Consider the following 9,991-nt stretch of genomic DNA (forward strand, 5'->3'; position numbering starts at 1 on the left):
AATCCAAGGGAAGAATGATGTAACATCCTTCTCCTTCCAGCACCTTGGCAATAGTTTTGAAAGAGTTGTTTTGTCGTTGTTGACCACTAACAAGCCTTTCCCTCCTGAAAAATACGGCTTACAAAAGCTTTTCCTCTCTCAGTCACAAAAGGGCTCAGTAGCAATGCTAAGGAGATAGTGCTCTGAAATACCTGTGTGCAAGAATGAAGTGAAGGGAGGCGAGGAATGGCAAAAGCCATTTGTTTTAGTTTCTGAAGCATAATCTGAAAAAAAGCACACTGAATTATCCCTGTTTTGCTACAAATCACTTTCCTATTTATTCTAGTCCTAGTTTTGCTGGTCCCATAATTTTTGATATATCCAGTTAAATATCATTCACATGAATCATGCTACTGAGCATTTACTTTTCCCTTGGCAGTTGCTAAGTGCCGTTCTTCGTTTAATAAGTCCCAACCTCGTGTATGTTTGACAGTCTCTAAGGAGTGTTCTTCCTCTGAAAGTAGTAACTGAGTTCTGTTTGTTACATTTTTATATTTTCTCAAGAATTTCTGCCACGAGCCACTCAGGCTGCAATCGAGATATTAACATTTAATTCTCCAGATTTTATTGTAATTCCTTTGACTTGAATACCAAAAAATTTATTTGTGATTTTAAATGCTGAGGCAGTACCTTAAGCTTCATAAACTGAGCACACTCAAATGAGGGAACAGGCAAGAATGGCTGCAGTAGTTTGAGTGGACGGTCATTATATGAATAACATTCAGAGCCATTGCAAGTCATTGGGGAGCCAAAATAAGATCTGATAGTCAAAGTAATTAAAGTATAATTGCTATTTATTGCTTTCACAGAATCACAGAACGGTTTAGGTTGGAAGGGACCTCTGGAGATCATCTAGTCCAACCTCCCTGCTCAAGCAGGGCCCTCTAGAGCATATTGCCCAGGATCACATCCAGACGGGTTTTGAATATCTCCAGGGAAGGAGACTCCACCACCTCTCTGGGCAACCTGTTCCAATGCTCTGTCACCCTCACAGTAAAGAAGTTTTTTCTCAGCTTTAGATGGAACTTCCTGTGGTTCAGTTTCTGCCCATTCATGTATTCTGCTTTACAGAACACATAAACATAATAATATAATCTTTTCTCAATTATTAATACTGAGCTAAGGCACCAGTTCTACCAGGAACGTGGTCCTCTGCATTTTAAACAAGATGTAATTCTAAGACCACAACTGCCTGAGGTCATTAAAGAAGCCACAACGCTGTTTTTGGTAAGAACAGAGTAGACGCAGGTGTCCTTGCAAAAATTGCCTTTGGGAAATTTTATCTTAACTTATCTTTTTATTTCATTAGATGCCTCCCAATCCCTGTTTCATGATTACAGGAAAAGAGGTCTAATAGCAAATATACAATTAATTCTGCAGTATTAACTACTTAAAGTAATTTTGTCTTTAACTGGCACAAAAAAAAAAAAAAGCTGCTAAATTAACAGCCTTTCTTTAAGTGGTTACTTGATGAGAATTATTTTGAGCCTTATCTTACATCACTAAAGTAAATAGGAATTGAACTACATCTACAGATGCCAGTACCCGAAATCCCTATCAGGTTTTCACATAGGGAAAGTTCATTTTCAGTTCTTTGGAAAACTGAAAATGTGCCTGCTTTAATGCAAAGCCTGATCATGACTTACTGCTACTTGAGGATCAATCATTTTGCACTGGAATTACATGTCCCCATATTTCAAATGAATTCATTAACTGTTTTTAAATCAATCTTTTTAAATTCCTTTGATTTTAAGGAACATAACAGCCTCTTTGTAAATTCTAAAAGTCCTCCTTCTCTGTACACTTTTAATTAAGACTTTATCATTAAAAAGCTAGCAAGAGAATTCAGCCTTCTACAGCTCCATTCATTTTAGTAATCTCCGAGCATTACTGTGAAGGATCATTAATCCTACCACTCCTCCTGGCACAGCATTTTCTCTCAGGCCAGTCTTACAAAGAAAAGGACACAACCCCCCTGAAACTTTAAGTTAGCCATTGTTTACCTATGCCATGCTAGGAAGTAAATGAATAATGACAATGTTTTATCCTGCCATTAAAGAAAAAATCTTAAAAGTTCTAAGAAGTATGCAGCCGCTCAACATTTTTTTTTAAATTTTAATGGCCCAAGGACCCATTATGTAGTTTGATCTGACTCCCTGCATAACAGGAAAGATGGTTACATCAGTTTTGCAGACAGGCATTTTAAGCAATATGTCAAAGGCATCTAGCGTTTGTCTATACCCTAAAATGGAACATGGTGTAGCAATGCTTGAGTTAGAAGAGGCATGAGCTGAATCAATACAGTTCCATATCTGGACTTGCCACACTTGGTAGCAGCATGATCATATTTACAAAGTGCTGAAGCCAAACAAATAAGGCTGAATTCTCCATGTCAAGCTGCAACAACTTCATCTAGGAAAAAAAAGCTGCAGAATGAGGCCAGTCCCTATTTTCTCCTGTTAAACAATGGAAAAGTAAGAAAGGCATGTGCATTGTCATCCACTGTTGTGGGTGGGTAGAGGACCTTGGGCCATATGAATCTCCTGGCAGGCATCTAGCTCATATCTGTAGCCTTGACACCCCTGTCTAGCGACTAGAAGAGACAGAAATGGTCTGTCCAACGGCTTGAGGCATCAGCTCATTTTCTGGCAGCTACCCTCCTTTCTAGACTACTCAGGGAGCTGCAAATACTGAGAAGATAACCAGATATAGCAATATACTTTTACCAGTAGAGAGCACCCTCAGCTCAGAGCAAGAAGACACAAGTGCACAAGCCAGACCTCTCCTGCTCTGCATCTGCCTCTCCCCACTGCCATGGCTTCTTGGCCACCCCGAGCAGCACGTGGGGCACACAGGAGAGGAACCATGGCAGTGAGCACCACGTTGTCTCCCTGTAGTCCTATGCTCAAAGGGCACAGGGGAAGATATGGTCTCCAGATTTGCTACGCCACATCCTTCAGGGTCTGAAGCCAGGGAACAGCCACAGTCCGACCCCGTGGGCACCACCATCTGCCCCCTGACTCATGTCAGCATTCAGGTGAGTTGAAAAATTTGCACTAAGATGTGCTCTTCGAGACCAGATATAAGGACCTTTTTGAAGTGATAGGTTATGTGCTTCAAGTAACAGTCAAAAAACCAGCCATCTTTTGTAAACATATCAAACAAATAAATAGGAGTTAATTTCTTAGCTCTTCTCAAAACTGAAAGCTGTATTTACTTTTCAACAGACAAAAAACTTTCCCCAAACTGGCACTAAATAGTTCTTACACTACTACCACAGCGTTCCAAAAGGCAGCATTTCACAGACCTAGAAGCTATGTTTACTTTTCAACAGACAACAAAATTTCCCCAAATTGACACTAAATTGTTCTTATATGACTACTGCAGTTCCAAAAGGCACATTAATAATGCAAATACACAGCAGCTCACATTTGCTGCTCGTTAGGGGATAAGGCAGAGCTTTCGGCTTTCAGCAGAAATGAGCCATCTGAGAACCATCTACCGCTAACGGAGACCGTTCTTCATCTACAAATTCATATTCAACGTTTTTGTTAACTGCAGTTGAGATCATACCTCAGTACTATCATGCCATACAAACATCAACTCATTTCACTAAAGAAAGTTATAAATGGATAGGTTTGGGTCTAAAAAGCCTATAAACCTCCCCCGAGGACATCTATCCTGCACCCATCCCCACTGCAAAAGCCTCCCCCACGAAGCTTTGCAGTATTTTACGGACTACGTCATTAATCTGTGGCAGAGGGGAATTTAGGCTAATGCACGCAACTCCGTTATTTGTGCTTTCTGTCATGAAGGCAGCAATATATTTATTTTCGTCATCAACCCACTTATGTAACATTTCTGGCTTTCACTGCTAATCCGTAACGGTTCCCCAGTGAACACAGATTACCTGCGAACACTCGCTAACCGGGCTTAACTGCTCGTTTACGTTTTCCTTTTACGTTAGGCAGGAAAGAGGGTAAAAGCCTCGCCAGAGAGGCCCATATGCGAGGCTACAAAAATACACTTGTAATCTCTGCAAAGTTGTAAAGTCATTTTTAAGAGCATCAGCAAAACTACTAAATCTCCGCACGACAAAAGCCTTTCCTCTAAGCACGAGGAAAACCCGCGGGATTACGCTCAAGCTTAACGCTCGGGCAACGAGAGGCCTTTAACGCCCTCGCGGCCCAGCCGGCCTCGGGCCGCGGCGTTGCCGCCGCGCGTCACTTCCGGGCGGCCCGGACTACGTTTCCCAGAATGCCCCAGGGACTCTTCTCGCGAGAGCTCGCGGCGGAAGTGACGACAGCGGCCCGGAAGTGCCGCTGCCTTGGAGACGGGAGCTGGGCCCTCGAGCGCCCGCCGAGCCGCTGCAGCCGCCGCGCCCCGGAGACCATGGCCGAGACCGACCCCAAGACCGTGCAGGACCTCACCGCCGTGGTGAGGCCGCCGCGCCCGAGCCCCGCCGCGGAGGGCCGGGGGGGTCGCGGAGCCCCGCCGCGGAGGGGCGGGCGGGTCGGCCGAGGCCTGCTCGAGGAGCGCTAGGGCTGGGCCTCGCCCCGGGCCGGCCGCCGGGGGCTTCCTCCCTTCCAGCCCCGCTGGAAATCGCCTTGGCCGCAGGGTTGTGTCCGCTGGAGCGTGCGCGGCCAGAGCAGCTCGGATCCGCCTCTGTGTGTGCGGAGAGGTTGCAAGGAGGGGTTATCGGGGGCGGGGGGCGGGTGCGAGCAAGGGTTTGGGAGTGCAGAGAGAAAGGCTTGTCTTTTCTCAGGTTGTTATTTTGATACTGAAAAGAGCGTCAGCGCGTGATTAACGTAGCTCGCTGGAAGCAACTGCTGTGGGTGTAGCTCTGGTTGTGGCACTCGGGCATTTTCTAGAACACTAAAATTGTTTACTGTGAGCCTCAGTTCTCTTGTTCATGATATGATAGTTAAATTGGGAAATAAACCATAGAGTTTTTCATTGTTGAGCTCAACCATGAAACAAAACTTTATGCTTGCCTTGTTTCATATTCTAATAAAATGAGATTAAATACAGTAATAATTCCTTCAATGCGAAAAAAAAAAAACCAGACTTTTTTTTCTTTCTATCAGGTGCAGACATTGCTTCAGCAAATGCAGGACAAATTTCAAACCATGTCTGACCAAATCATTGGAAGAAATATCCTTTTTTAAAGTCAGATAGCTATTATACCCTATGGATGCACAAGAATTCTTATGTATGTTTGAAGTGGGATTTGCAAGACATTGAAAGTGAGCGTAAGAGTTTGAGCAAAGCCATAATCAAAAAAAAAAAAAAAAGCTTGCAGTCATATTCCTTAACTCCAGTTAACTTGATGACATGAGCTGTCGCATAGATGACCTGGAGAAAAACATAGCAGACCTCATGACACAAGCAGGAGTGGAAGAATTAGAAGGCGAAAACAAGGCCCCTGCTACTAACAAGAGTTAAAGTGAGACAGTTGTTTGTTAGTCTTGAAACAGATCCTCTCCTCACTTGAAATTATTGACTTTGAAGCAGACAATATTTTGTCCTTTGACTTGTGAGGCAGTCTGAAATTTGAAATTCATGTGGAGTAGCTCTGTACTTTATGATACAAAAAACAGGATGCTGATCTGCTCTCTTCAGCCGTTCCTACTTCACCAATGATGTTTCCTTCACCAATAATGGATGAAAGTTCCCTTTTCTCCATTTCTAGTTAGTTAATGAGGAAATATAGTAGTTGTATTCACCTTCTGTTATTCACTTGCTCTGGTACTCTTAGTAAGATCTGAAATAATGACACAGGAAGGGGAAGAGATGAGAAGAACTTAGAACATCAGTAACAAAGTGAGCTGATCTTTTCTCCCTTCTCTCTGCGCATTTGAGTCTTCTGAAAAGGACCATAATCTCATGCATGTTTCCACCCTCTGCTCTGATTTTTATAGCTAGAAAGTTACTGTTGACTTGGTGCTACTCTTCCATCTTCAGCTGCATAGTGTAGACTCTAGCTCCCGATAAGCTCCTAAAGCCTCCAGAACCTGCTGGTGCGCACAGGGGCTGATGAGTGAGTTACTATCAGTCACCTCTAAACCTGGAACAGGTTGCCCAGAGAGGCTGTGGAGTCTCCTTTCCTGGAGATATTCAAAACCCACCTGGCCACGATCCTGTGCTGTAGATGACCCTGCTTGAGCAGGGGGGTTGGACTAGGTGATCTCCAGAGGTCCCTTCCAACCTTGGCTGTTCTGTGATTCTCCTATGTAAGTTAGGAACTTGCTGTGATTACATGACTCAGTTGTGTTACTGCACAGCAGCAGGTGCTGACTCCGACAATGAATATACTAGAATGCTTAAACATAAGGCGAGGCATATTCTAAGGGAACTTGCCCTGGAAAAAGAAATCTTGTATAGAAAGGTAAATGTGGTGTTTGTTCTTACCATGCAACTTCTTGATTGATAATGTCTCCCTGTATTGTTAGGCAAAAACATGAGAGAAGCAGATCTTTCATCTACTTGAAAAGCAGCAGGTAAAAGTCTAGCACAGCAACATGTAAATGAATTTAAGTGACCAAGTAACACACACACACACAACGTTTACAAGGCTTGCTAAAGGCATTTCAGAGGATGGTGGCAATGCAAGACTTCTAAAACTGTCAGAGCATAAACAAAGCACGCTGGAGGGCTTAATTATTGTATACAAGTAGTGATATTTCACTTCAGTATGCGCAAAACTTGATTTTTGTAATCCATGGAAAGCAACTGTTAAATAGAGTACCAGATGTATCCTGTTAGCTTAACATAGTGTCTTAAGGTGGCTAATAAGACACTTCTTAGATAACCTGTCTTATGCCTGAAATTCTGAGGTCGGTTCTGCAATACTATGCAGTCTGTATAATTGGAATGTGTGTCTCAGGCAGGTATAGATCTTGCCTTGTTAAAGTACCTATTCTTTGTGATACTCTGATAAAATATAGATTATTATGGGCTTTATTGTGCCCAGAAGCTAACTTTATTCTCTCAGCCTGAACCCCACAAATACAATTTTTGATACGTTGTGCTTTCTACCCCCCTCAGGAGTGTGGAAATTTTGCTGATGCCTGATTTTATTGATCCTTCACTAACTGCACTGTTTCTGATGAACATGCTTCTCTAATTCGTCTCAGTAATTTTTTTTTATCTTTCCCCAACAGGTTGCCAATAACTTAAGATGAATGCTGGAACACTTTTTTTTTTTTTTTTTTTTTTGTCTTTTTCCCAAACAAGCCCTTGAAATTACAGAACAGCTTTTTGCAACTACAATGTGTAAAAGCATTTTTATATTGTTATGGAGCTTGCATTCCTGATGTATAGCTAGGGATAGGTTAGTTTATATTGAGTTGTGTAATGTTACTTCACTTTTTGAATTCTTGTTATGAGGATCAATTAGTTGTGTTATTAAAATACAGATCTTATGGATCTCAACTACTGAGTGAATTTTTTTGTGAAGTCACTTTTTTCCTCTGTTTCTTATACTTTTTCTAGATGTTTCATTTTTGATAGCTAAAAAACTAGTGACTTCCATCAAGTGGAAATCTTAACTTCTCCTATGTAACTGTGTGGAGTGAAGCACAGGATTGAAACTTAGCATTAATCTTAGTTCTAAGCATCAGTCACTGAAGTAGTAGAGGGTTATATATTGTTTTCTAGTAACTGTAATAAAGTGACTTTGCAAAAGTAAGGTGCTGAACATCAAAATCATATCTCATACTCCTGGTATTACCCTACCTGTATATTTGTATAACACAGAACAGAAATATTGATTTAACATTAGAGACATCTATACACAGTTGAGCAAACACTGCCATTCTAATCTATTATATTTAGAAAGACAAGGAACTACTAACTATGACAAATCTTGCTATGGGACTTAATTTTTTTAATACTGTAAAACACTTTTGAAAATGACAATATGTCTTTTAGCAGCATTGCATTTGAAGAATAATTGCCATTAAAATAGTGATATTCGACAAAATGGATGGGACTGAGGAAGTGTCTGTCCTGGTCTTTCAGTATAAATCATTCACTGTTTGTACAAAACAAAGTTTGCTAACGAAGCAATGATGTATTTATTGATTAAGAAAAATGGAGAGAATGCAGTTAGAATTGTAAAGCCTTGTTAGTCTGTGAGTAACACATAGCTGGAACTCTGGAAAATACTTGGTTTAGAAAGGTACTTGCTTTTATAACTATACCCATGTGTATAGACCTGAAGTTTAATGGATTACATTAGAGTATTTTGGAAATCAAAAATGTTTTCTTTAGAAGAGTCTTTACTATGTTGCTATTGTGAAGAAAAATGACCAATGTCTGAATAATACCGACAATCATTGCAGTGCTACTCCAGCCTGGATTATTAATTTAAGAAAGCACTAGTGGCAGCTAGCAGTTATACATGGACTACACTTAAGACTATTATTTGCATGCCACTGCATTAGCACTGGTGTATTACAGAGGCAATATGACGGGTCATTTTTCAAAGGGGAAATTGTAATAAAAGCTCTTAATGAAAGGGCAATTTTGTGAACATAGGAAATGTATGAGTATACCTTGTAATACCACCCTTAGGCTCCTTGTAATGTCATTTAAAAAAATCTAATAAATGATTACGTGGTGACATAAACAGTCAGGTTATATGTTTTAAAGCAAAACCTAGCGTATTTATGTCACTATATGTGAGAACTGTAGCTTAGTTACAAGTTATGGGAAGACTTTAGCATAGCCTTACCTATAGAATATAGTCTAGAATATGGGTATATTTTGTATAATAAAAGGGTAAGCACAATTCATGCCCTGTCAAATCTAGATTTTACCAAATAATTACAGATCATGGCACACGGGCCTTCTGACCAGCAACAATTAATCTGCTTTAAGTGTTAAGGCAGAAAGGGAGGCTGTTGTCCATGGCAATCAGGCTTCGTTTGTTGCAGGAGCTGGAAGTTGCACAGTGGATGACACAAAGGCAAGAGGTGTATCTCATGGTGAAAGTAGCTGAACACTTCCTCCAGAAACAGAAGCAGTCTCTTTCTAAGATAGAAATCACAGGTAACACCATGCAAGTCTTCAGTTAAACTTTTCATAGCTAGTAATTAATAGCAGTATCATTTTCTGAATGCCTGACTTAAGGCAGGCCAGAAACAAGCTGAAGGTCACAAGAGCTGTTTTAATTGCACGAAGCTGTACACAGTGCTAAACGGAAAAGGTCTGGCCTAAGCATTTCAAGAAAAACATGAAAAATAAATTTGAAACTTCTGGCTTGACTCTTGGTATCTCAATTTCTATCTTTACAGCAGGAATACTACTTTCATTTCAGAGTGGTAGTGTTATAGTAAATCCATCTTTTGAAATGCTAAGGCCCACTGATAGTGATACAGAATTATGGAATCCTTAAGAGGATTTTTTCATTTAATCTCTGCCCTAAAGACAATGCACAGTAAATAAGACGGCACATACACAGATAGCTCTTTAACAAATACCATCTGGTCCTCGCAGTGAATGAAACTGGTTATAGGCCAGAGACACCCACTACAAAACTACTACACCCACTTGATATGCACAAGAACCAGCTTCAAATCCCTCCTTTGCCTGAGCTGAACCTAAGTCTCTCAGATGCCTGGCAGGTACCACAGCCTGCACCTTTCCCTGTCTTGAGACAGAGTTCATGAGAAATAATTATTATATTGCCTTGTAATTATTGCAATTTGTAATCAGCAGGAGAGACAGGGAACATCTGAGCAAAATCTTGCTATCTCAGCTCCTCTAGACGTATTATCTCGGTGCTCCCACTAAGGAACTGCTTGTTCCTTTCCCTAGAAGGGATGAGGCATGGGAAATCTATTTGCCCAAGATTACTGTGCAAACACATAAGAGTAGAGACTTAACTCTCCTGTCTTTGACATCCTGGGGAATTGCCAGTCATTCAGCGCTTGCTTCCTCCAAACTC

The 9,991-nt window shown here is 41.1% G+C and overlaps 1 protein-coding gene across 2 annotated transcripts; it reads left to right on the forward strand.

Annotated features, from left to right (window-relative positions):
- The first annotated feature begins 4,318 nt into the window (after nucleotides 1-4,318).
- Nucleotides 4,319-7,473, forward strand: HSBP1 (heat shock factor binding protein 1). Of its 2 annotated transcripts, XM_068956457.1 has the most exons (5): nucleotides 4,319-4,476; nucleotides 5,127-5,193; nucleotides 5,366-5,485; nucleotides 6,492-6,539; nucleotides 7,203-7,473. In XM_068956457.1, exons 1-3 carry the CDS (start codon nucleotides 4,432-4,434, stop codon nucleotides 5,482-5,484), a joined length of 231 nt encoding a protein of 76 aa, XP_068812558.1. In that variant the 5' UTR covers nucleotides 4,319-4,431; the 3' UTR covers nucleotide 5,485; nucleotides 6,492-6,539; nucleotides 7,203-7,473. The 2 variants fall into 2 exon arrangements, with proteins under 2 accessions (XP_068812558.1, XP_068812557.1); XM_068956456.1 differs by lacking the exon at nucleotides 6,492-6,539.
- The last annotated feature ends 2,518 nt before the right edge of the window (nucleotides 7,474-9,991 follow it).

The sequence above is a fragment of the Struthio camelus genome, chromosome 10, assembly GCF_040807025.1.
Source record: "Struthio camelus isolate bStrCam1 chromosome 10, bStrCam1.hap1, whole genome shotgun sequence".
Taxonomy (NCBI): domain Eukaryota; kingdom Metazoa; phylum Chordata; class Aves; order Struthioniformes; family Struthionidae; genus Struthio; species Struthio camelus.

Excerpts from the sequence above, each read along its gene's own strand:
- HSBP1 (XM_068956457.1), top strand. The coding sequence starts at position 4,432 with ATGGCCGAGACCGACCCCAAGACCGTGCAGGACCTCACCGCCGTG. Across the intron at positions 4,477-5,126 it reads TGCAGGACCTCACCGCCGTG|GTGCAGACATTGCTTCAGCA; the intron begins GTGAGGCCGCCG and ends TCTTTCTATCAG. Across the intron at positions 5,194-5,365 it reads TGACCAAATCATTGGAAGAA|TTGATGACATGAGCTGTCGC; the intron begins ATATCCTTTTTT and ends ACTCCAGTTAAC.